The sequence below is a fragment of the Bipolaris oryzae genome, assembly GCF_000523455.1.
Source record: "Bipolaris oryzae ATCC 44560 unplaced genomic scaffold scaffold_53, whole genome shotgun sequence".
Classification (NCBI taxonomy): Eukaryota; Fungi; Ascomycota; class Dothideomycetes; order Pleosporales; family Pleosporaceae; genus Bipolaris; species Bipolaris oryzae.
In genome coordinates, this window is record NW_006911329.1 from 89940 (window position 1) to 114752 (window position 24813).

At 52.3% G+C, this 24813-nt stretch overlaps 11 protein-coding genes across 11 annotated transcripts; 5 read left to right on the top strand and 6 right to left on the bottom strand.

Moving 5' to 3' along the window:
• Positions 1-771: 771 nt before the first annotated feature.
• Positions 772-1266, bottom strand: COCMIDRAFT_25793 (uncharacterized protein; the record flags this gene model as incomplete). The annotated part of the gene is made up of 1 exon (XM_007689146.1): positions 772-1266. The coding sequence occupies one exon, from the start codon at positions 1264-1266 to the stop codon at positions 772-774; it is 495 nt and encodes a 164-aa protein (XP_007687336.1).
• A 497-nt stretch (positions 1267-1763) lies between these two features.
• On the top strand, positions 1764-4175 carry COCMIDRAFT_93735 (uncharacterized protein; the record flags this gene model as incomplete). The annotated part of the gene is made up of 1 exon (XM_007689176.1): positions 1764-4175. A coding segment is annotated over one exon (2412 nt), but the record flags the coding sequence as incomplete, so codon positions are not given.
• A 1085-nt stretch (positions 4176-5260) lies between these two features.
• COCMIDRAFT_93670 (uncharacterized protein) lies at positions 5261-6336 on the bottom strand (the record flags this gene model as incomplete). Its single annotated transcript, XM_007689177.1, has 2 exons — positions 5261-6105; positions 6240-6336. 2 exons carry the CDS (start codon positions 6334-6336, stop codon positions 5261-5263), a joined length of 942 nt encoding a protein of 313 aa, XP_007687367.1.
• Positions 6337-6769: 433 nt separating this feature from the next.
• Positions 6770-7938, top strand: COCMIDRAFT_93712 (uncharacterized protein; the record flags this gene model as incomplete). Its single annotated transcript, XM_007689178.1, has 5 exons — positions 6770-6803; positions 6867-6945; positions 7061-7101; positions 7186-7624; positions 7854-7938. The coding sequence occupies 5 exons, from the start codon at positions 6770-6772 to the stop codon at positions 7936-7938; spliced, it is 678 nt and encodes a 225-aa protein (XP_007687368.1).
• A 2361-nt stretch (positions 7939-10299) lies between these two features.
• Positions 10300-11656, top strand: COCMIDRAFT_36222 (uncharacterized protein; the record flags this gene model as incomplete). The annotated part of the gene is made up of 3 exons (XM_007689160.1): positions 10300-10317; positions 10405-11397; positions 11447-11656. The coding sequence occupies 3 exons, from the start codon at positions 10300-10302 to the stop codon at positions 11654-11656; spliced, it is 1221 nt and encodes a 406-aa protein (XP_007687350.1).
• A 662-nt stretch (positions 11657-12318) lies between these two features.
• Positions 12319-13478, top strand: COCMIDRAFT_36223 (uncharacterized protein; the record flags this gene model as incomplete). The annotated part of the gene is made up of 3 exons (XM_007689161.1): positions 12319-12447; positions 12499-12961; positions 13015-13478. 3 exons carry the CDS (start codon positions 12319-12321, stop codon positions 13476-13478), a joined length of 1056 nt encoding a protein of 351 aa, XP_007687351.1.
• A 479-nt stretch (positions 13479-13957) lies between these two features.
• COCMIDRAFT_4761 (uncharacterized protein) lies at positions 13958-17116 on the bottom strand (the record flags this gene model as incomplete). The annotated part of the gene is made up of 2 exons (XM_007689136.1): positions 13958-14472; positions 14524-17116. The coding sequence occupies 2 exons, from the start codon at positions 17114-17116 to the stop codon at positions 13958-13960; spliced, it is 3108 nt and encodes a 1035-aa protein (XP_007687326.1).
• Positions 17117-17986: 870 nt separating this feature from the next.
• Positions 17987-19009, bottom strand: COCMIDRAFT_93730 (uncharacterized protein; the record flags this gene model as incomplete). The annotated part of the gene is made up of 4 exons (XM_007689179.1): positions 17987-18175; positions 18228-18419; positions 18474-18694; positions 18748-19009. 4 exons carry the CDS (start codon positions 19007-19009, stop codon positions 17987-17989), a joined length of 864 nt encoding a protein of 287 aa, XP_007687369.1.
• Positions 19010-19372: 363 nt separating this feature from the next.
• COCMIDRAFT_93737 (uncharacterized protein) lies at positions 19373-19803 on the bottom strand (the record flags this gene model as incomplete). Its single annotated transcript, XM_007689180.1, has 2 exons — positions 19373-19529; positions 19583-19803. 2 exons carry the CDS (start codon positions 19801-19803, stop codon positions 19373-19375), a joined length of 378 nt encoding a protein of 125 aa, XP_007687370.1.
• Positions 19804-20236: 433 nt separating this feature from the next.
• Positions 20237-21985, top strand: COCMIDRAFT_93640 (uncharacterized protein; the record flags this gene model as incomplete). The annotated part of the gene is made up of 2 exons (XM_007689181.1): positions 20237-20300; positions 20349-21985. The coding sequence occupies 2 exons, from the start codon at positions 20237-20239 to the stop codon at positions 21983-21985; spliced, it is 1701 nt and encodes a 566-aa protein (XP_007687371.1).
• Positions 21986-22964: 979 nt separating this feature from the next.
• COCMIDRAFT_25803 (uncharacterized protein) lies at positions 22965-24679 on the bottom strand (the record flags this gene model as incomplete). Its single annotated transcript, XM_007689147.1, has 2 exons — positions 22965-23570; positions 23624-24679. 2 exons carry the CDS (start codon positions 24677-24679, stop codon positions 22965-22967), a joined length of 1662 nt encoding a protein of 553 aa, XP_007687337.1.
• Between the last annotated feature and the right edge of the window lie 134 nt (positions 24680-24813).

The following is a 24813-nucleotide window of genomic DNA, read 5'->3' on the forward strand; positions in this document are numbered from 1 at the left end:
GGGCTGAGGGTTGTAATTGGGGAGTGGCGTTGTGACAGTGGAAGGGTGGTCTTCTGGTCTGTGTCTACGTCTGTGTGCGATTGTCCACAACGCGTGGAACACAGCCTTCGAGTCTTGCACAGGGTGTCGCGTGTGCTTAAGGCAGACGATAGGCGACGAGTTAATTGGCGCACTCAACATGGGATTCCTAGGTTTATAGAAAAGCAAACTTTACCGTATTGGCGCTAGCTATGGTGGACCTGTGCTGCTGGCACGTATGCAGGCTTCAGGAGCCGACACGATGTGTATGGCTGCAGACGGTGTACCGATAAAGGGGCGCAGTACGGTGTAGGCGTAGCAGCCGTTGGAGGGCATAGGGGTGCATATGTACATGGCTAGAGGAGAGGTACAGTACAGTAGTCGCTGTGGGTGAAAGGAGCCAGTGCAGGGAGATGGGTGTGACGTTTGGTTTGGAGCCAGTGGACGCGGGCCGCTCCTTCCTGCTCGCACGCACACGGAGGGCCGCCGATTGGGCAGGCGCGTGTGGGAGGGCGGGGGCAAGCGCGATGAGGTAATTGCTGTATGGTATATTCTACTAGGCACATGTGTATACATGTAAGTGTCCAAGTATACATGCAGGTAGACAAGTACATGTGTGGAAGACATGTCCAGGTACGAGTACTTACATGCACATACACTACTAATAAGTACTGGTACTCGCCTGTGTACGTAAGCCGGACGGGCGCGGTGCCGTTCCCTGCTTTGCTGGTGGCGGTCGCTAATCACACTTGGTCATTCCGCTTTCCGTCTTGCGCTGTACCTTGGCCAAACCGCCCCCATGTCCTCCATGCCCGGCTTAGCACAACAAGCACGATGAGTTGGCAATCCATCGTTGCCGTCACCGTCACCGAGCACCACGGCTGCTGTCAGGGCACCACTCGCCCCTCGTAGCCGTCGAGTCGCCTTGCATGCCTGTTGCGCTGCACACCGGCCAGTGCGACTCCACTTGACCCAGGTTCCATTACCCTCGGTCGCATCTGCTACTGCTGCTACTGCTGCTGCTACTGCTGCACACCCGGTGATCCTCTGCGCCCTCGACCAGCCGCCGCTCTCCCCCAAAAGGACCGCGATCGCTCGGCTGCCTGCCTTCGATGCCCACTTGATCCCACGCTGTTGTCTTCTCCAGTCACTCGTTTTATTCGATATCGCTTTCTCCGGGCGCCGCGCTTCCGAGCGCTGCGGCTGAAGGTCCGCCTCCAATCCGGGCGACGTTTGGCCCTCGTCCATAACACAAAAACCCTGACGTATCGGGGCACCAACTGGCGCGCTTTCGCTTTGCGACGACGCCTCAGCGCATGCGTGTCAGGTCGGCTCGTACGTTTTGCATCCGCGCGCAATTCGCTGTTCTGTTTTGTCCAAGTGTCGGTGAGAGGTGTAAGTTGACATTCATGATGCTTTCCCAGCCACCTCCCAGCCCTTTCACCTTTCCCCCCCCCAACCTCCCGGTCACTCGCGCGTACAGTCGCCCCCGGCCGCGTACCAGCAATGGCTCCTCTGTTAGCAATCCCCCCAGTCTCTGTGTCTAATCCCCTACTTTGCAGCCAGCCTTCGTGCATTTCCGCTATAAGCAGCCCTTCGTGCGCCGCTTAGCTTATCCCTCCCCCTCGAGTACCCGCCGCCGCCGTTGCTGGCGCATCTAATTCCAACCCGGCGGGTGCCTCCTCGACGGTGCAAGGGCAATTGAGCCCTGCGAGCAGGTTCCTGGCCTCACGGTGACGTCCAGCGGTCCATCACCGCCCGCAAACATATTTCCCTCTCACGACTCATCTTCACGAGACCACGACCGAAACGCGCCAATAACCTTTCCCGAATATCGTACCTCGCTCCAGCTACGCCAAGACCAAGCGGAAGCCTTCTATCGCACGCAGCACAATCACTCAAGAGCCTCAAGCTCCACTGGCAGTGTCGCAAACAGCCTCCGCCGCACGCCAAACTTTGAGCGCGCCAGGTCGGCCGAACCGGGCCAGCAGCAACAGCGTGTTCGGTTCCAAACACCTCGCCCTTACTCTACAGAACCTCATCCTGCCCTTCGAATCAGTCGGCGTACTGCATCGGCAATACGCTTCGTGCTCGAAGAGGCGCTTCGCGTCCCACATCCATTCACCCCGGACCTGGTTGAAGAGAACGCCCAAATGTCAGACTTGACGAGTGGGCGCGCTGCCAATGGCGGGGCCCGTACAACTGGTGGTCCCGTGCCTGTCGATCGCTCCAATATCCGCACCCCTACGCAGATCATGAACGCTAGGCGGCAAAGGGCTGAAGTGGAGGAACAAAGAAAAGCCGCAGAGGAGGAACGCAGGAGAGCCAGCGCGGAAAGAAGAGCTCAAGCTGTTTCTGGTGTAGCTGGAGCACCCACAACGGAAGCCGGGACCCAGAGGCAGCCTCAAGCAGCTCCGAGACCCGGCGATCAGTACGTACAATATCCGGCATCGTCTGGGGGAGTGCCACGTCAGCCCGAACGGCCCCTTCCACCCCAGGGTACAATGAACGATCCACAAGATGCAACAACGGGCGCGTCGCAGTCGAGGCCTAGAGCCGCTACGCAAAGCCAGCAGTCGTCTCGGCCTACTCAGGCGAATCTCGGCGTGCCGACTACTGCAGAGCCAGGTAGGAGACCACCTGGCGCGGGCCATGCTAGGCGCCCTTCTGCTCCCCCAACCTCATCACAACCAGCACCGTCGGCGGCTGCACAGGCACGCGCACCGCCTGCGCCAGGTTCGGCTACCGGACAAGCTCGCGAATCAACAACATCGAATTTTCCACATGCTTTTGAGCGCTGGGAAACCCTCTCATCGCATTGGGAAGGCCTGACCTCGTACTGGATCCGGCGACTCGAGCAAAATACCGATGAGGTCCGCAGAGAGCCGTTGGCCCAGCAATTGTCGCGGCAAATCACCGATCTTTCAGCTGCTGGCGCCAACCTGTTTCATGCCGTGGTAGAATTACAGCGGCTGCGCGCGTCCTCGGAGCGCAAGTTCCAGAGATGGTTCTTTGAGCACCGTCAGGACCAGGAAAGGGCGCAGGAGCGCGAGGCGCAGTTAACAGAACAGATCAACGCGGAGCGCGAGTTGCGTCTTGAGGCTGAGCTAAATCTCGAGCGCATGGCTACTGAGAAGAAGAATGCGGAGCGGGCCGTGTCGGAGATGAAGCGCGAGTTGCAAATCTCCAAGGAAGAAGCTCGTCGAGCGTGGGAAGAGCTTGGGAGACGGGAGCAAGAGGAGCGCGATCGCACATTCTCGCTGAGGGAGGGTCAGCCTACTCTCGTTGGCGGTGTGCAGGTAGTTCCAATGGCGCAGAACATGGGACGTGGAGGAAGGGGCCATGGTGATGATACCTACGGCGGTGCACAGAGTGGGTCCGGCATTGAGCAACACTATTCTTACGAAGAGGGTCCTCAATCGCCGACTGATACTGATCCCTTTACTGAGGGTGGCCGCCATGGCCAGCGGGAGACTGACATGCCTGCGCCTTTGTCTCAAGGAACTTATGTCCCATCTGGCGCGGCTTCAAATACCTCCTCGCGACCCGGCGGTGCCAGCTCTGTTGGAGATTCAGCGCTATCTCCAGCTCCTCTGCAGTATCCGTACTATACGTCTGAAGCACAGCGAACTCCCACTCAGCCCGCCATATCGCAGCCTGAGGCGTTTTACCAGCAACCGGCTTCGTATCTGCACCAAGAGTCGGAATCCGGTGTGCCAGAGGACGTACAGTCTTACGTTACATCTCAAGCAGAAGAGTCGGAAGCTGATGTCGAGTTTGTCCTTGACGAGAGAGGCAACTATGTCCGCGATGATTCGGGTCGCCGTATTCCATTTCGGTCTATCCAGTCGCCTGTCTCTGACGAATACGACGTAGAAGACGCCCGTCGACGTGAGCTTGAGCATTTGCAACACTACGGCTCAGCTGCCACATCTCAGGGTGGCTATGCAACGACTTCAAGTGCGTCATCTTCACACGGCCAGGGTTACGCTACCGCTGGAGGTCAGCCGGACTACAGCGGCGATGGATATGGTGACGAATGGGTGGGCATGAGACATCACCATCCGACAAGGTTGAGTGATGTACCAGAGGAAGATGAGCGAAGCCGGACCTCCCCCAGCCGAGCGAGCCAGGCCAGTCGAGGACGTCTGTACTAGATGAACGATGGACCACCTCCTGTCCACAAGGCAGGCAACCCTTGTTACTTTACAAGAGAGAGAGATTGCGAGAAACCGGATACCTCATGCATGAATATTTTTGGTCCCTTTTTTCCCCCGGTCGATTAGGAGAGAAACCCGTTTGTCTTTTATCCTGGTACGCGCGCAACGCTCGTCGCGCAATTTTAATCTGATCAGCATGGCATATGTTTTTTTAACAAAGCGAAGCATACTTTTATTTTCCGCCCACCGCTCCAACTCACCAATCATCCTCCTCCTCATATAGACGCTGTTGTCTTATCTGTCTGTCTGTTTGTCTGCGCGCGCGCGCTCTTTTTTGCTCGATAATTATATACCCTTTCTTATATGAAGGAATTCCCTCCCCGCGCCCACCTACCACCAAGAGAAAAATCTCCTTTTTTTCTGGTCTAATTGAGCATGTCTATATATATACCTCTCTCCTCTGGAATTTTGGGGCAATAGGGGTGGTCTTGGCTTTAAGATAACCCCGAGCTAATGGACATTGAGTTTGCATGTGTATTGCGAGAGTTGAATCAAATTCCCTGTATTAGTAATGGCTTTGCTCTTTTTTTTGTTTCATGTGCTTTTGGGATTTGGAGGACTTCTGCGGGGTTTCAGCAAGCATGGTGTTTGGCTGGGCATCTTTTTTTTTAATATTCGGGACATAATTATTTGTTGGTTAGTTGGTGTTGGTGAGGGCGGGGGGTTGAAGGGAGGGAGGTTTTCGTGTTTGGATATGAATCAACATGGTTGGATAGGGAGCCTAATAATGAATTGTGGTTAATGCACTTTTTGATAGGTTGTGGTGATGTTGAAGGGGGAGAGGGAATGAGTGGTAGTGAAGGAGGTGGAGGATGTAGACCTAAGGGGTGCGATAGGGGAAGCTAATACAGATTTCATAGTACAATTACCTCTCTCCGCTATCTCCTCCTAGCAAAACTAGCTTTTTTTTTTCATTTCTCGTGCAGATATTCGACTGTGTATTCTACAACGATTCAATTGAACATGAAAAAAGAATGCAACAACAAACATACCTTCCCTTCCACCCCCAACCATCCATCCCCTCACAACTTCGCCGCAGCCCTCAAAACCGTACTATCCATCCTCTTCCCCTCATCATCCTGCTCCTTAACCCTCAAATCCGGAAACACCTCCGGCATAATCCTCCTCGGCCTACTGCCCGGCACAACACTATACCGCTCAAACTCCGTGACCCCCCTCTCCCTCAGAAAATCCTCATCAAGCAACAACCGCCCATTAACCTGCTCAACAGGCGCCTTCACAATCTCCCTGACCGCATCCGAAAAAATGCCCGGCGTCCTCAACTCCCGCGCCTCATCCCTTGCTAGATTCTTCGTCGCCGCACTCTCAATCGCCGTCGCCGGCCAGAGACTCGTCACCGCCATGCCCGTCTTGTCCTCGCGCTGAAAATCCATAGCAAGCCCCATAGTAAGCACCGACATGCCCACCTTCCCGACCGCATACGCCGTCTTGCCGCGGAAAAACCTCGAGTAAATCGGCGGGCTAACCACTACGATTCTGCCCCGCCACCCCCCGTCTTGCTGCTGGAAATGCGGCAGGCACGCTTGCACGACGCCGTAGAGCCCCTCGACGTTCACGCGCTGCATGAGCTGGAATCGCTTCATGGGGGTTTTGGCTACCGAGGACCACCAGATTGCGCCGCTGTTGTAGATGAGTACGTCGAGGCGGCCGTAGGTGGAGAGCGTGGTGGTCACGAGGGATTCGATGCTGGTGTAGTTCCGCGTATCGACTGGGATGGGGGTTGCTTCGCCGCCTGCTTCGCGGATTTCGCGGGCGACGGTGGAGATGGTGGAGGTAGGGGAGTTGGGGTCGGGAGGGAAGGGGGTGGTAGTTGAGGCGTCTGAGGTGGATTTTGCGGCTACGATGACTGTGGTGGTGGTTGTGGGTTAGCTGATGCTTTTTTTTCTTCTCTTCTGACCCATCTCTTTCGATATTTTTCCTTTCTTTTGGGGCTGGTGGTTCAAGATATCTTGTGTTGGATTTCTATGTCTGCTCTCTTACCTGCGTAGCCATCCTTAGCCAGGTCGATAGCAATTTGGCGACCAATGCCTCGAGAGGCACCGACAACGAGCGCGACTTGCTTGGTAGACACGGGCATGATTCTTCTTCTTTACTTGCTTCAAAATACTAATTACTGAGGATGAACAGAATATCAAGCTTATTGCCCTTGCTTTAATAGCACATGGGCAAACGGCCGTTACATAGAATCGGTGTATTCCCAGATTTATAATCGAAAAGTCAATGAAATGCGAGCGGCCTCGGTGTTGAAATCGGACCAATTATCCGTAGTTCCAATAGTGACGCGTCGTGCACGAAATCCGGGGTATCGGCATTTACCGTTTCGACGCGTGCGGAGAGGTGGAGTGGTGTAGGCGATGATTACTGATGATAAGCTCTGATGAACCTCGGCAGCCAAGACTGCCAGGGTCACGTCACGCCGACGGGCGATGCTCATAACTTTCGTGATGGAATGTACTTCGTTGCGATTAACAACTGATTCGTCAACACTAGAAAGCGGAGAAATCACGAAAATGTCGGGCAAGATTACGTGCTATCTCGACTGCGGTAGGTCTTGTCTCTGGAAACACTGCTGTGTTTAACGTTACATGCTAATTGCGCATCGCATAGTATCTCCGTATTCATACTTCGCTCTACTTCATCTTGAGCGAAACAGATCGGTTCTCGAAGCACACAATATCGAAATCGAGTGAGTCCATCTTGTGGCGCCGCGGTGAAATTACCTTGATTCGACGACCTCAAACATGACCAACGGCATCACGCCTCTACCAAAAGCAAGTACATGGCTGACTAGCTTTTGACAGTATAGTACCCGTATTCCTAGGCGGCATCAATGTCGGCAGCGGTAGGCATTGCCCGGTCCCCACCGTACCAGCGCCCGCAGAGACTGGTCCATGCCGATAGTATGGATGCTGACACTGAGACTTAGGCAACAAGCCTCCGTGGACCCTCGAGGCAAAGGCAAAGTATAGCAAGTATGATACCAAGCGGGCGAAAGAATACTTTGGAGTGCCCGAGCTCAGCGTCCCGCCATTTTTTCCCATCATGTCCTTGCTACCACAGCGGGCGCTGTGCTATGTGAAAGAGGCACATGCCGAGCATTTTGCGAGCATCTTCCTTGACATCTTTACTGCTATGTGGAAGAACCAGAAAGATGTCAGTGAACCAGAGGTCCTTGCCGAGGTGCTTCAGCTGCGGCTGAAGGAAGACCAAGTCCGGGATGTATTGGCAAATGCAAGCAGCGCGCCGTTCAAGCAGCGTCTCAACGACAATACAAAGGAGGCACTTGATAAAGGTGCGTTTGGCTGTCCATGGTTTTCTGTCCGGAACTCGAAAGGGAAAGAAGAACCTTTCTTTGGTAGTGACAGGTGAGTGTCCCTTCGCCCATCCCCTCATTGTTTCGGCCCCTTGCCGCACTTTGTATGCCTGTTCGCGGGGAACAGGGAAAGCTGAATGGTGACGGGTATATCCGTGTTCAGCAAGGCTCCCGCCCCGGACAAGTGCTGCTATAGTGTGCAACCAGAAAAGCGTGGGTTATGAAACACGGCAGACTATCAGTAGAGAGTTACCAGGTATGCTGACAGACGTGCCGTCTAGGTTTCCTTACATGTGGGATTTTCTCGGGTTACCGTGGAAGGACGTTGAACTGCTGCCGCCTGGTAATCAGAAGGCAAAAATCTGATGTAGAGTATTCTGCAAAGCTTGTGAATGGGTCGGCGCATGGGTGGAATCACGATAGGGCGCTGGTGCTCGAGGCGCGAAGCCGCATGACGGGCTGTGATAGCTGTAAATCCAGACAATCCTGCGACATCAGTTCAAATGTCGTTCATGTCAGATGTGGTCCCTCTTATTTCAAATTGCATCTTTGCCTCTCTTTCTCTAGTCAGACGTTCTCCTTACCCCGCCTGTGTGTATACATCTTCTCTCTGGTTCCTATACCCTCGCACTGCCTATGCATGCTGCACTGTCGCTGTTGTGAAGTGGATCGTGTGGCCACCGGAGGCGGATACGAACTTCCCCAGAAATATGCAATAATATGCAAGATAAAGTCTCCGCGACCAGGCAAGGTGGCGCCGCACGCCACCCGAGACGGCATGCCGGGCATGCTAGGGCCATGTCTCACACGTTCTGTACAACGACCGTCGCGTTAGCCACTGTTGGCCGTAAGACTGCAGCCTGCCGGTGGTATGGAGCTATCAGGCGAGGCGGGAGGGTAGGCCGGTATACATATGTATGTGCGTTAATCTGGCAGTAACTGTCTAGTCATGACGGGGCGTCGAAGCACAGAGGGGCGTTGTCGGCATCGGGTTAGGTATTGATAGATACACATACAGGCTTTGCGGCCTTTGGCCAACCAGAAATCGAAGTATGAGACTGTAATGGACAGGAGTAGTGTTGCTGCCGCAGGGGATGGTGTGCCGATCCAAAGGTGATTGCAAGCTTCGTGTGTAACATGTTAGCATAGTTGACGACATGTCTGGTACGCACAAGGCTCCCGTCGACCCGGCGTACACCATGGCATCAGAAGTCATACGTACCTGCATCTCCAGATGCTATGGCCTCTGGTATGCTCTTCCACTGGTTTATCTGGCGGAACTGCTTGCTGCCAAGCCAGGTCATGCAGTCAACCGTTCGCTTCTGCGCATCAGCCAAACAAGACGACGTAGAACATTTCCCGCCAGCTCAGTTGGCCCCAGACGAGCGAATCCTTACTCGATCTGACGTTTGAGCCATCGCAATCGTAGGTATGCCAGCCGCCCGCTGGAGAGGGCTGAGTCCATATCTCTGCAAGATTGCTAGTATTTGCCTGTCCGCAGCTAGCCACGTTGGAGACGTCAGTGGGCTAGGACAGCAGTGCCACTTTCTGAGCGACATCAAGATTGCTTCCAGATTCTGCCTCTGTGTGCTGAACAAGCCAGCACAGCTCACTTCACAGCCTACCTGCTGCACATTTCCGCCATGTTGTTGCGTAGCTTTCATGGCTCTGTGACTACAGGCCATAGCGGGTCTACCCGAAAGCCCAGACCCTGCCTTTCCGTCCACCATAGTATAATGGGACATGGGCATCGGGCGTGGGTGCTGAGTGCTTCAAACGCGAGTCTCATAGCTTCAGGCGCAGCAGGTCGGGACTGTCTTACAATATAAACGTGTCGACCATCACCCCAACCCCCATGCTTACACTCTCATGTAATTGGGCTTGTTTCATCGCTTGGCTTCGGCTTCGTCTATGCGTTCTGTCTTGCTAGTGTGCGGTCCAGCTGTCATTTTACTGTTGTTTTCTCCTTCTTCGCTGTCCAGGAGACTCGTCCCACGAGTCACAGTGCGCCAGGAGATACCCTGAGTGTTTGTACCTGCTCATGCGACCACTGCCGCGGCATTTGCCCATCTTCCGGTTCTTCTGGCATCTCGTGGCAGTTCGTGGTCAGGCAAACCTCATTCACACATCCTCCCTTCAGTTAGCGAGCTAATGATGTGTACCGACTAGGTGCCTTGCGCTGTCCTCCTATTGCACCATATAGGTACCAGGGCCAGCCTTTCTGCACTTGACGCCGGCCATTCACACCAAAGATCCCACGCATTACATTATCATTGTTGTCTTCGGAACGGCTTGGCAGGACTTCACACTGTTCAGAGTCCCGCAATTTTACCGCCTGTAGGACACTCGCCCGCATTGAGCGAATGAAGCGGCGTCACGCAGTGAATGCTAAACATACCTGTGGACCTCGACGCATCCACGCCACCCCGCAATTCTAGCAGCGTGCGCTTCACAGGTACCGAATCTTGCAATCGTTTCTTTCGCCTGACTAGACATTCACTGCGATTTCGGCACGTGTTGTAACTGGATGCGCCCTGGTCATTGCCATAAGAGACGCCTGTCGCACGCGTAACCATGACGGACGCTCCAGCACTTTCCCAGCGCTACAATATAGACGAACATTTTCTGTTCCGTCAATCCTGCTCTTTGTCGCAACCCTGCTTGTCCTGCATCGACCAAATCTCAGCAGCCTTGCCTCATTTCAGCAGCGGCCATCAGGATCTCAGCATGGCACAGTCAATGCTAGTAAGTGACTATCGAATTGGACCACCCTCATGGTTGACGACGATGCAGGCAGACCAGTATAGATCTGACAGCCACATGCATTGTCAGCCCTGGCCATTGCAGTCGGCATCAACGGACGATGTCAAGCCATCAGGCACCGCACTTGTGGGCTCGAGCCCCGGCATGGCATACTCATCGGACCGCAGTTGGAGTGGCGCAGCCGGTGTCTCAACCTCTTTTGACTGCCAACAGGTTGAGCCATACATCTTGCGCCAATCGGACTCCCAGTTTGGCCAGAACAGTGACCTGATGTACAATCACCTTGGCACCCAGAATGGCACCCCCAAAGGTTGCGGGTATACCGTGCCGGCAACAAGGGCGGTGGCTCATTTGAGTGGGCTGCCTCAAGGAGCAAACCCCATCTTGTCTACTGCAGTCATGCGTACGTCCATATCGCCAAAGAGCTTCACTAGCGACGAGTTCGACAACTCTTACAGCCCAGAGCCAATGCCCGATCAAGCCTCACCAAGTTGCAACTGGGGTACAATTCCGATGTATTCTTCAAATACGGTCATGCCGTTGCTCAAACCCGAAGCCTACTATGCTGATGCCGGAATCAGTGACATGCCGCAAATGGAGGGTAGTTTAGGTCTATCCCTTGCTCCTTCCACAGGCCATACTGGACGAGGACAGACTATCCAGATTCCCAGGAAGGGCCTGGTATCTGCGCCTGAGCATTCTTACTCGCATGACAGCAACCAGGGCGCTTCTCCGTGGTTTAACCCGAAATACCTCTCGTCCACAGACCATATGTGGGGTACGCAGTCCCAGTCACCTCTAGGTACTGAGTCGCACGCTGCACCCACCCAGGATCACGTCCAGCCTCGATTGCAAGTCCCCCGTAGGTCTAGTACGCAAGGCCAGCGCGAGCGCAACGATCGAGTGCTCATCGAGGGCAAGAAGAGGGGTGAGACATATAAAGAGATCAAAAAGAAGTTGATCGGAGAGGATCCTGCAGAGTCCACTCTGAGGGGGCGTTATCGCTCCTTGACCAAAGACCGGAGGGACCGTGTCCGTAAGCCCGTGTGGACAAAGTTTGATGTAAGAAAGCCCCAGGCATCTCCTCAGAGCTTCACTAATGCTTCCTTAGACGGAGTTATTGAACGAGACTGTTCTGCAGGAGTTGAAGCGCATCGAAAGCAATCTGCAGAACCCATCCGCGTTGAGCATTGAGCAGAAGCTAATGAAGGTCTCTTGGAAGAAGGTGGCCGACTATATCGAGGAAAATGGCGGATCATACCACTTTGGCAATTCGACTTGCAAGAGGAAGTGGCTGGAGTTGAATCCGGCCTGCGAGTAGTCACTGGCAGATCCGAAACGACTGAGGCTGTGCTGAACACGGCACACATCTCTGGTAGACTTGATGACTGTCAGGTTATTTTTATTTTTTTGAGGGGTTTTCTTGCTTTGCAACTTGAGGCTCCTTGAAGCCCCTTTGCCTTTGCTAGGCAGTAAGCACGATGATGCGAGGCACTGGGCTGCTGCAGGCCCAGCGATAACCCCTTGGCGTGTGTGCCATTTTGTCATGTCTGGAGTTTTTTTCTTTGCGATTTGTACCAATATGTATTGTCATTTTGTCGGTTGTAATGTTTTTTGAAGCCTTCGCCCTTCACCATTCTGCGGGTGCAAGGCAGCCCCAACTGCATAGATGGGAAAGCTGCAAAGCGAGGCGACTGGATGTTGCCACACAGGAGGTTTTATTGAGCAGGATCCTGTATACTATACCCCTTTGCAATGTAAGAAGTCTTAGAAGACATCTAGAAGGCAGCTTGTCATGGGCATGTGTAAGGATGATAGTGGTTCGTCTGTCAGTAGTAAGTTGATGATGGAAGAACGTAGGGCTCAAGTGTGACGTTGACATTCGCGCTACGTACGTACCTTCCTAGTACCGCTAACTCCGAACCCAAAGCTTAAATCATCCCCACCTTCCACACCTGCATTGTTCCACCCTCCCTGATGAGAATGTCACTCGAATTAGCAGAAGCTCTCCCGAGCATTGTGAAGCGCAAATTCGAAGCTGCAAAAGCCTCGTCAGATCTGATATTTTCGCCAACAGATGTGGCACTCATCCGCACGTCGAACGGCATTCCCGCAAGTCATATACAAGCCATTGCGCCAAACATACAGCTCATAAAGACTTAGTTTCAATTGCGCTATTGTCCATCGCTAGCAAAGAAACCTCTGCCGAAACTCGCGGGCGCCACACCTAAGCAAAAGATTGACCCCTTCGAAAACCCGCCAGAAGCACTACACCTCATTGACATCCCAACCACGAACCCCACGCATTTTCTCGTACTCAACAAGTTCCCGATAATATCTCAGCATTTCATTCTCGCCACAAAGCTAAACAAGAAGCAAACACACGTGTTGGAGCAAGATGATCTGGAAGCGACATATGCTTGCTTAAAGGCATGGCACGAGGCGGGAGACGGGGCACAAAGACGCCTTCTCGCCTTCTTCAACTCGGGAGAGCATAGCGGTGCATCTCAGCCACACCGACACCTACAGTTCCTGCCAGTCGAACGCATGCGCGACACCGAAAAGACCAATGGCTGGAGCATGCTCATAGACCTCATCCTATCGCGCCAGGAAGCCAATCCACCAGGTAAGTTCTCACAGATACCGTCCCCTTTCGAAACAGCTAAGACTTAGTCACAGATACTCCAGTCGGACTATTACAGAACCCTCGGCTCCCCTTCACACATTTTGCCCAGCCCTTCGATTCGGAGCCCTCAGGCTCCCAGCTACTTGACATGTATAACCGGCTCTACAAAGAGGCAAAAGCGTCGGTTGAGGCGTTCGTCTCGTCACAGCCAGATCAGCTCGCTTTGCACCCAGTTGAAAACGGCGATTTACCAATCAGCTATAATCTCGCCATGACCACGGCAGGCATGGTCATCTTGCCCCGTCGCGCAGAAGGTACCATGCTCCACGGCGACGACGGCAGTGAGATTGGCTTCGTCGCACTCAATGGCACGACATTAGCTGGTACCATGATGGTTAAGAACCAAGGCGAGTGGGATATGCTGAGAAATCAGCCTGGACTGCTCGACTCCATTCTCGCTGGCATCGGCATTCCCAAAGCCGCTGCTACGGCTAAATTCGGCGCTTCAAATATATGACGATTAGGTCCTCATGGTTAATTGTGCAAAATACCCCGTAGCAATCTAGAAAGAAAAACAAATAGATGAGTATGATGGTGGGTTGTGTTCTCATGGTGCTTTTTTCTTCTTTTCTTTCAATGTGAAACAAAGAGATGATAGATACCCCGTTCAATTCCCATAATCACCTCAATACCCACATTTGATTAAGGAAAAAAAGAAATCAAAAATTTCCGTCTTTTTGATATTGGGTAGTACCGCATTCCTGCAAACGAAACGCAAGCTAGCTTTGAACAGTACATGGAAAAAAGGGTTATCACAAGAAAATAAGGCTATGATGCCCCCAAGCAGAAAACAAGTTGTTCCTCGCGCCCGCTACCATGCAGAATGATGCCTTCCCAGTCCTCCGTCTCACAGCATTTACAGTTGATTGACGCCATAGCCCTTGACCATCTCTTTCTATCTTTGGGCCGACACAACCAATGGGACTCCCAAGCCGCCTAGGCCCTGCTCGCAAGCATGCGGTCCACAAACTGGGTATAAAAGTTACGCCATTCCTTCTCCTTCTTCGGGCCTTCGAATGAGCCTGCGAGCGTGCGCAGATACTGGTCTTGAATGTCCTCGCCAATACCCATGCCACTCAGATCGCCCTTGAGACGCTCCGCATATGATTCACCGACCTTCTTGATGATTTCGTGTTGGAGATTTGCTGTCTCATACAGCACTTGTCGTGCTTGCGCATCTTTAGCGTTGAAACCTGGAGATGCTGGGATGGACCATGCCAATGGTGCAAACTTCTCTACTACGTAGTTGTCGAAACCTGGCAAGGGTGCTTGTGTGGTGTCAGGTGAAGCAGGTGTGGCATTTGCGCCAGGTCCGACCTTGTCAGGCCCTCCCCAGACAGAGACCATGCGGATGAGTACAAAGATCGCAAGGCGCGCCGTTTGGTAGTCTTGCGTATCCCGTGCGAATGTTTCAATAGAAGAAATGATGGGTTCGAAAGTCCCTTGGTTTGCTTGGTCACGTCAGCAGTGAAATAACAACTTTTCCATATCCGCCAACCTACCGTTACTAACGAGCACAGACCCGAGGCCGTTATTGAGAATAACAACAATGAAGTTCAGATATTCTCGACGAAGTTCAGCGAGCTGGATCTCGTCGTCTGTGCCCGAAGGGACCACGGCTAAGGCGGTGAAGATGCGCTGCAAGACTGGACTCATAACAGTATCCAGGATGCCAGCGATTTCTGATTTGAACGTGAAGATGACTTGACCAAGAACCTTGAGGAACGTGCTGATCTCATCCATCGATGAACTGAGTGACAGCAAGCCTTCGATCCATGATGGTAGCTGCTGTAGTAATCGCGAGCCCAGAACAGCAATCATACGTGAGAAGGCAAAGCGTGCGGCATGACGGATGGAGCTAGATGAGTTCAGCGATTCGACAGCGACGAGGATAGCTTCGGACGCTTTGACAAACTCGTCTGCAACCTCACTGTGTGGCACAGCGCTGTTGTTGTTCGAAGGAACCCAGTCGGAATAACCACGTGCTAGCGTTCCCAAAGCCATGATGATGTGATGAATCTGTAGTATAGCCCGCTCATCGCCGTTCCTTGCTTGGGGAAGAGTCTTCTGCAGATCCTCGAATAATGGGCCCATGATAGTTTGTGCGTACAACTTCTTGTTTTCTACTGAAACAGTGCTTGATGAGGCGATGCATCCGACAGCTTCGAATAAGAACAGCTGTGAATTGAACAGCGCATCTGCGGATTGGTCTTCTTCGTCAGATGACATTTCATCTTCTGAATTGTCGGGCAGCTCGGCTTTGATTGTGAGCAAGTCTCCGACCGCTTGGATAATATCGTAAGATACATTGCCCAATTGTGCTCGTAGATGTTTCACTAGACGCTGGAAAAGATACCAGGACCTTGAGCGAACCTTGAGGTGTTCACTGTGAGTAAGACTGACAAAGTTTTCAAGAACTTTGGGGATGAGTCCGGGGTTCTGCTCGAAGAACTGGTAGTAGCGAACGCAAATCTCCATGTACTGTAATTGAACAGCAGGATGCGGATAGTTTGCCAGGCCGGACTCTACCATGCTGTTCATCATAACAACAAGCTGTTGAGCGGCCGCAGAAGAAGGTTCGCGCTTCGCATAAAGTCCCTGGTTCCGGATAGCGAGTTCTCCAAACAGAAACATCTCGTGTAGGGCCAATTCGAGGTCGCGCCAATTCAATGATTGGTCCCCCTGTGACAAACGTCCGAATGTTCCGTTTACTAGGCGACTGAGCGTTTCGATGTAGTAGGCCTCGTCGATGGCGGTCACCGTCTGTTGTAGAACATGAAGACGCCGCCGGAGATCCAGAAATTCTGCTTCGTCGGTTTGCTCGCCCTCTTCACCCCAAGATGCTGTTTCGTCATATTTCATTTTTGCAATGATCGCGTCCAACACTGGCGGCAACACAGCGGCGTATTGTGGGGGTACAGAGCCCGTCTTCTTTTGCAGTTTTCGTAGGAAGGTGAGGAGATCTGTGAGGGATGGAATGACAGTGGAACATACTTCGTCGTACTGGTCGGCGAAGAAACGTAGGAGATACGGCGTGAAGATTCGAATGAGGTCGTCTGCGCGCTGCCGAATGTGATCTTCGACTGTTTCATTTTCTAGAATCTTGACAATGTCAAAAACAATGTTGTTAACAAGCTTGGCGACCGTCTCTGCAAGGTCGTTGTCGTAATTTGGACTGTGGAACTCAGCCAAAGCTGGACTATTGATGAGTTGACCAACAACTTCAGCGAGATTTAGGAAAGTAATCAGCTCAATCTTGTCTGATGGACTCATTTTCTTGCCAACAATTTCTGAAAAGGTATCGATGGCCGCATCGCGCACTTTTCCAGCAGCACTCTCAGGGTCAGCGATACCTTGCTGACCAGCCATCTCCAGGAAAGTGGTGATCATAGTCTGGTTCACAACCAAGTTTATATCGATCCAGCTAACCCAACGTCCGATAGTCCTCAAGCACATCTCCACGAGCCCAAGATCCGTCTCTCGCCACTTGCCGAGGATCTCTTGCCAGGAAGCCGCAATCTTTTGTACGTCTCGCTGTCGAATGAGATCCTTCAGTTCTGTGTTCCGCTTCTTTTCGTATTCCGAACGTGTGACCAATTGATCCGCAATCTCATCGTGGACTTGGCCAAGCATACGGAGGTATAGGAACGTTGTAGCTGTGTTTACGCTACCAATCGCAGCCTGGTCACCAGCCAGGGCACGGAAATCGTCGAAGAAAGATTGCCATGAAGACGGGTATAAGGCGACAAAAAGGTATGTGATAGTCTGCATCAGCTTGTTCTGAATATGGCTTGTATCCGCAGCCCCACTTCCGGGCACATAGGACTGGCGGATGTGGTTCATGAGGGTGTCTTTGATGTATGTGGTGCTTTGCTCATCCAGGCGGTGTTCCTGGATTGCATTGTTGACGAGATCGAGCGAGGTATGACGGACGAAATCGGTGGCGCGAGGATTGCGCGTGAAGAGCGAAAGGGCTGCCTGCCATGCGGAGCCTTCTGAGCGTAGCTGTTCCAGGTACCCTATAGCTTGGCCGCGCACCTCCTGGCTGGATGTCGGGTTGGCGGCAATCTGGATGGCATTTTCGACCTTGAACATGGCCGCGTTAGCATGCTTGCAAGGTATTTGGTTGAGCAAGGCAATCGGGCACACATACTTGTTCCTCCATTGCCTCCGCTTGCTCGATGCCAGACAGGTAGGTTTTAGGTGACAAGTCAGGAGCGGATATGTGCTAGATTATGTAGTGCGCATCGGAGTTGGTGAGGGAGAAATTCGAGCGACTGGACGGCTATTGGGTCATAGAGTAGGGCGTGAAGCCTGCATCGTGAAAGCGTTACAGCGGTGAAGGCAGAGAGGCGGGGCACGAGGGGCTGACGTACGGCGTGTGCAAGGGCTGATTTGTGGTCAAAGACGTGGTTCGAGCTTCGTCTCGAATTCACAAGAGAGCAGTATTGGTATGAGAAAATTAAAAGTAAATTTGGTTCTTTGTTGGTCGTGGTGAGCGAAAAGAGCTATGCAATGACTGGAGTGGGAGTGCCAAGCCAGCTTTTCATGGTGGGATGTCCTCAGCCCAATTTCACCGAATGACACGTGCGCACAAAAATAGTCGCCGACGTTGCTTCCCTAACATTACTGGCAGATCGCGTGTCCTGTCACAGGACTCTACGTGGCTAGGGCTATCACGCAATTTGGAATCTCAGTTCAAGTCTAAAATGGTCCGTAGCCGAACTTTTGCATTTGTATTATAAAAAGTCTTCATTGTAAATGTTCAGTGGAGAAACTGTAGCTTCCTGCGAATCGAGTATCTATGCTGAAGAGTGGGCCTCGCTAGATCGTAACAAGCACACGCATCCAGCTCATGCTAACCCCAGACTAATGCTGTTACCGCTCTATAGCCTTCCTCTGAAGCCTGCACCGCTTCTGTGATCGTGAGCAGTCTGCGATAGCAACAAGAATCACCAAGACTTACTACGCTCCCAAGTGCTTTGCTGCCCAAGCAACATGCTCGTCAGCGAATGATGCCATGAAGTAGTAGCTGTGGTCATAGTCGGGCTGCATGCGGAGTTGGATGCCTTTGTCATTACCAGCTTCCTTGGCCGCCGCCAAAAAGTTCTCTGGTAGTAGTTGCCCTTGCTTGTAGAAGTTGTCTCCGGTACCCTAGCATGTCTCAGCGAAAATGACCTCGAACCTGACAGTCTGAGATACGTACAACATCAATGAGGATCTCTAGAGGACCCTTCCACTGCTTTACAAGCTCAGTGGCATCGTGCTCTTTCCACTTTTGTTGCTGGTCCTCGCCAAAGTATCCTTTGAATGCCTTCTGTCCCCATGGGCAGTTGATCGGATTGGCAATGGGCGCGAATGCGGAGACGGACTTGTACTTGCCGGGGTTCTTGAGGAACTAGGAGCAGGGGTCAGTGCCGGCAGTTGAAATATCGCGTCATGTCCGACTTACCAGTGTCAACGCGCCATGACCTCCCATGCTGTGACCTGTAATGCTAACTCTGCTAGAATCCAGCTCTTGGAAAGACGAAAAGAGCGCATCGGGAAGTTCCTTGGTGATGTACGAATACATGTTGTAGCCCTTTGACCACGGATCCTTGGTAGCGTCTACGTAGAAGCCTGCGCCAGTGCCAAAGTCCCACGACTCATCTTCGCCTGCAATCTGGAGACCCCCTAACATAGTGGGTTAGCAAGGTGCTTGAAAGTTTGTTGCATTATCTACGCACTTGGTGAAGTGTCGGGATATACCACGGCAATGCCGTGCTGAGCTGCGCCGTGCTGGAAAAAGCCCTTTTCTGAGCAATTGTTGCCTGTACATGTGAGACCTGATAGGTAGAAAAGTACAGGCACTTTTGCGCCGGACTTGAGCGCTTGTGGCGGTAGGAACACGTTCAGCTCCATGTCTGTATTTGTGCTTGTAGACTTGTGCTTGAGCTTGAGCAGCTTGCCCCCAAAGGAGGCAATGGTGGCGGTAGTTTCGAAAGACATGTTGGATCGCAACGTATGGTAGGGAAAACGCGGTGCAGAAGGTTGGAATACAGATGCAAATCGAGGGGCCTTTAGAAGTTTTGTGAACTGCCGCATGGAGTGACGTTGTGCCTGGAATTAGTGCGGGGGGGAATGAATAGCTACGTTAGCTACCCCACCTTGCTCTAGTCTTTTGGCTCGTTATAGGAATCAGATCCGCGGGTCCGCATATATGCGGCGGAGAAGGCTTGGACTTAACGGGAATCGGATGAGATTCGGGATATAATTGCGCAACCACTCAGATAAGACTCCATTCGCCGATATGCCCGATAATTCACCAGCAAATCAAACTCCATGCCAAATGCAACACAACAGACTGCCCCTTTATGTCAAGAGTTCTTCACAAGTCCAGTCTTCGTAGAAACCATCAGGCAGATATCTCCGTACAACCAGCGGAATCTTCTTCTCTTGCAATTCCTTGGCAGCAATCTGCAGAGGATCCGTCATGCCCTCAACATCAATCAATACCGGGGCGTTTCCACTAAGATCATGTTAGTCTTGCTGCGTCCAAGGCGTCAAAAGCCCTGCGCGTACCTGATCTGGAGCGCTCTTGTACCGAGCACACGCGCCTTTTCGTACTTGGTCATGTATGGCGTGGTTGTGCGCTTGTCGTTGGGGACCTTCTTGTCTTTCTCGCTCGTGACAGTGTTTTTGGCTGCCTCTCTGGCTGCAGCAGCCGCGCTGGCATCGCCGGATACCACTACGTTGTCGTCGTTGGGATCGGCGTTGTCTGGGTCCTCGCCGCCGCCGCCCATGTGGTCGTCCTCGTCGTCCATGAGATCGGGCTCAGCTTCTTCATCGAACTCGATGAGAGGCTCATCGCTGTTCATGTCAGCCGTGTTTACTGAGGCTATCCAGGTCTTGAGACTCTGCGACTGAGAGATGGATGCACATACATATCTCCAGCACCACCATCGTAGTCGTCACCGTTGTCAGACATTATCGCGGTAAAAACCTGTAGAACAAAAGGCGGGTTTTCAAACGGGTGTGCTTTTGCGGGCGGGCGGTGTTGCGGTGAGGTGGTGTACCTGATGCGCCAGGCAAAGAAAGAAAGCTCTGGACTTTGTCCCGGCCGGCGCAGGCACTAGCGCGTGAAATCTTGGCGCGTCCAAAATACAGTGGATCCTGAATTTCAATTAATACCCTCCGCATCTACGAGCAGCCTTTTGCCATATCCTCGACACCACCATGGCTTTGAAGCGCAAGGTCACGGACGAGGACAATTATACACCTTCAAAAAGGTCTCAAATAGGTATGGCTACCACAATGTCATAATGTCTAAAACCTAACATGTTCGGAGGTGCCGCGGCGGACACCACAGAGCTGGACTACGCTTCAGACGATTCAGCAGACTGGAGAGTCAACTACACCGATAATGGGAAATTGAGGGCAGAGAGCGAAGCCCGCCGGCAATGGAACTATGTCTGCCCTATGTGCTCCCAGCGATTCAACCGACCATGCCGTCTCGAAACACACATGCGAAGCCATAATAAGGAACGTCCATTTGCTTGTACCGAATTGGGATGCGATAAGACATTCCCTCGCAAAGATCATTTGCAGCGCCATCTGAAGAATGCCCATAGCGATCCGGCAACCGAACGAACATTCGTATGCGATTGGAATGATTGCGGGAAGAGCTTCACATCCAATGGCAGGCTACAAAGGCACAGGGATGTCCACGAGTCCAAATTCCACTGCACCGAATACCCGCCTTGCAATGAATCATTCAGAAAGGCAAAATCACTCGAGGCACATGTCAAGAGTCAGCATCTAGCAGTTAAGCCATATGTCTGTACCCATGTGGACGAGGAAACAGGTCAGAGGTGTACAAGCGGGTTTCAGACTGAGGGTGCATTGCAACGGCACGTGGGTCGATCACACAATAAGACGCAAGAGCAAGGTCATTTCTGCATGTTGTGTGTGGACGTTACCAGCGAAGGCAAGATGCCGACAGACTCTACAGACACACAGCAACTACCGTCATTTGCGACCAAAGAAGAGTTGGATGCACATACAGCTGAGTTTCATCCACCAGTATGCATAGAGTGCGGACAGAAATTCAAGAGCGCATCTACACTCAAGACGCATTTCGAAACTGCACATGGCGACCCACAAGACCAGCGACAGTACCCATGCCCGAGGCTGGGCTGCGAGAGCGTGTTCAATCGAAAGCACAACCTCACAGTGCACATTCAAAACGTCCACGATAAGCAATTCAACTATGTGTGTGCAGCAGAAGCCGTGCAAACCACCAAACACGCAGACCTCAAAGCCTGGAACGGACAAGATGCCTGCGGCGCCTCATTCAAAGCAAGGTCCTCACTAGACCAGCACATCCGAAAACACCATCTCAACCTCGGCAACCGCAAGCAGCTACGACAGGCGGCCAAATCGAAAAAGAAACCAGAAGCCTCGATGCTCACCATGCTCACGGGCGTGGGCTACGAAAAGGACCGCGACATACCTTGCCTCGTCGAAAACTGCGCTTACTGCTTCTACCTCGATCGCGATCTCCGGCGCCACCTACGCGCCGAGCACCACCTGTCCGACGACGAAATGGAAGAAAAGATTCTAGAACGCGATGCCATGACTGGCGGCCAGTTCTGGATTGGTGGCTTCGACGAGTCGATGAATTTGTTTGCTGATTCCGCCACGCCCAGTATGCCGGAAACGCCTGGCCCGTACTTCACTAATGGTTCGAATACGCCTATGCTGCCTTGTTCTGAGCCGGATCCCAAGGGCTTGCATCATTTGGGGAGTGGAGGCGGGGGTTTCAACCAGCAGTTTGATCACCTTGGACTTGCTGACGAAGAGGCGGAGATGGATTTGGGCATGGGGTTGGCTGATTTGCCGCCGGCGGTTGATGTTCAGGGCGAGCTGCAGTGGGATATGCTTGTGCCGGTCGAGCAGTATAATAGCGACGTTACTCGCGGTTAAGGTGACCATGGGGGTGCACACGATTGCTTCTTACTCTCTCTCTCTTTCTCTCCCGAACCTGTTGTCATGATGGAAATGTGAAGATATGTTTAATGACACATAGAGATACCCTGTCGATTATTCAAACCAAAAAAATGAAAAAAAAGTTGTCTTTATTCCACTACTCTCCATTACACATTGTCATCTGTACACGTATATGCGGATTCCATATGTACATACATGTATATTCCTCTCTCCATGTCCATTGCGCGAACCAAGTAATCTCTACATCAATACTGACCTGAAAACAGAGAAGAAGATGTATCGACTACATAAACGTTTCATTCATCCACTCTAATCGCTCACAAGTACACACCCAAAGCGGCGGGCTAAAGAACCCCCCCCCCCCCCCCCAAAAAAAAAAGAGACAGAAGGACAGGGGGGGAAGGGAAGGGGGAGGGGTATATATAGTAAACTAGCGACGGCCGTTAACAGTTCTCGAGAAAGAGAGGAGAAAGAAAAAGAAGAAAGAAGAAAGAAGAAGAAGAAGAAGAAGAAGAAGAAGAAGAAGAAGAAAAAAATCTCCCTCAGACTTCGTATTTCCCCAGCTGAACCCAAATATGCAAGCCCCCATGAGCCATATTTGGAAGAGAGAAAGAAAAGAGAAAAAAAAACAAGATTTCTTAATGGGCTTATAAAACCCCCCCACCCCCATAACGTGAGTTTCCAGAGAAAAAAAAAGAAAAAAACGCCACGCTTATGGAAACTGACTCGGAGAGAACCAGAAAGAAAAAGGGGGGAGGGGGGAGAAGGGGTATAAAATGGAAGGAAAAAAGAAAGCGTGAACACCCCGGTACGTCACTAATTCCCCATGTTGGGGAAAAGAGAAAAAAAAGCAAAAGCGAGGATCATGCAGATCGAACAATGGGGAAGGGGGAAATAGAGAAACTTGCAACGGGGAAACAAAAAGCAAAAACAAAAGTTGACTAAAAACTTTCCCTTACGCAGCTACTTTAGCGAATTGCGCCAAAGCACTCGCATCAGGAATCACAATCACGTCATCTTCTTGTCCCTCGCCTTCTCTTGCCCTATCCGGCCACTCCTCATGTTCCAGCTTCTGCAGAATCGTCGTCTTGTGCTGATTCTGCCAGTCGAGTCTCCATATTTCAAAGCGGAGTTCCCATCTCTGCTGGAGTCGTCGTCTACGCGATTCAATCAAGGTTTCAAGGTGCTCAACATCTTTTTTGTAGTCTGCTTCTTTGGTTGATTCTTCTTTTTTCAGGTCGAGGTCTAGTTGGCGGAGCTCGGCTTCTTGGGTTTCGAGGCGGCGCTTGAAGTCGACTTCTTGGCGGGCTCGCAGGACGTTGATGGCGCTGGTGTGTTTTCGGGGGAGGCCTTGCTGGAGCATTTTTTGGTGGTAGAGCTTTTTGAAGTCGTCTTCGGTTACGGTGTGGGTTTGCTCCTGTGAGGTGTTGGTGCCGAGGCAGTAGGCCTCGATGTACTTTAATGCTGTTGCTACGTTTTGTGTTTCCTGGGCTTGGGCTTCTAGGAGATCGTGTTCAGCTAACACTTGCCGTTCCTCTAATCGATCTACATCATCTACGTGCTGTATGCTGTGAGTGAACTGACATGCTAAGAGCTGGCAAATTGTATACATACCTGCTTCATGCGTTCCTTCTTACGGGCTTCATAATTTACTTGCAGTCGCTCCAGTTCGCATCGGTAGTGTGCTGCGAGGGCTTTTCTTTGAATACTTTCAAACGTCGAGACCCTATCCCACTGTTCCTTTTGCTGAACTCTGAAGCTCTTGAACGCTTCTAACGCTAGGGCCGAGTCAGTGCTGGCTGGTACTTGCTCCACATGTCGAGCTGTCATGTTGGATTCTGAAGAAGCTGTCTTGGAAATCTGAGGACCCTCATGTGGAGATGACGATGCGTCTAGTGATACAGCTGATGCTTTGGTATCAACTCCTTCAAGAAGACCCAGCTCGCTTTTTGTCAGCACATTTTCGGATATTGAGCGTCGCAATGGGCTTCCACAATGGCCACACACTGACTCTGCAGACAAAGACTTGGCCGGGGCTTTGCGGTGCAATGCCGAAGGGCAACTATGAGCATACGTCGTGACATTACGTGAATGCAGGCCAGTGGTAGCAAAGTATCTCGCTTCTTTCCGAAGCAGGGAGAACAGGGCTGAACCTCGCTTTTTGCGGGTATGCTCCTGCTGGGAAGAGGATGCTTTGGAAGTCACAGAAGATGAAGCGGTCGTGCTGGAAGACAGTGAGGGTCGAGTGGCAGGCTCTACACGTTCAATGGGTTGCTGGCAATTCTCCGCCAACTGAGACGCTTGGGCAGGCGCTGGAGGCATCCTCCTGGCCGACATGTAGTCAGCAGCGTAGACATGGTCCCGAGAAGTACGCGAAGGCGCCGAGGTGAAGCCTGTAGACTGGGTTTCCTGGGAGTGCATGGAGCGCGAACTTGTCTGGTCGCTGTCGAGCGTCATGGTGGACATGGCGCGCGAGATTGTTGCTGGCGAGGGCATGAAGCGATAGGGATCGTGGATGCCGGCCTCGCGGGCAAGCACGACGAGGTCGGCATCCAGGTCGTCCTCTGTCTGGTGGGCAGGCAGGCCCAGGGCCTCGGACAGGTAGACTTGGTCGTCGAAGATGGGAGCGGTGGTGAGGGCTGGGGGGTGGTGCCATATGTGGTCAGCCATTGCGCCGGAGCGCGCATGCATGCAGTGAGCGGGTGTTTGAGAGTGGTGTCAGGAAGAAAGAGGTGGTGGCACCCAAGACATGCAGGCGGTGGCGGCCTTGTCTTTCTTTGGACAGAGCAGGCGCGGTCGAGGTC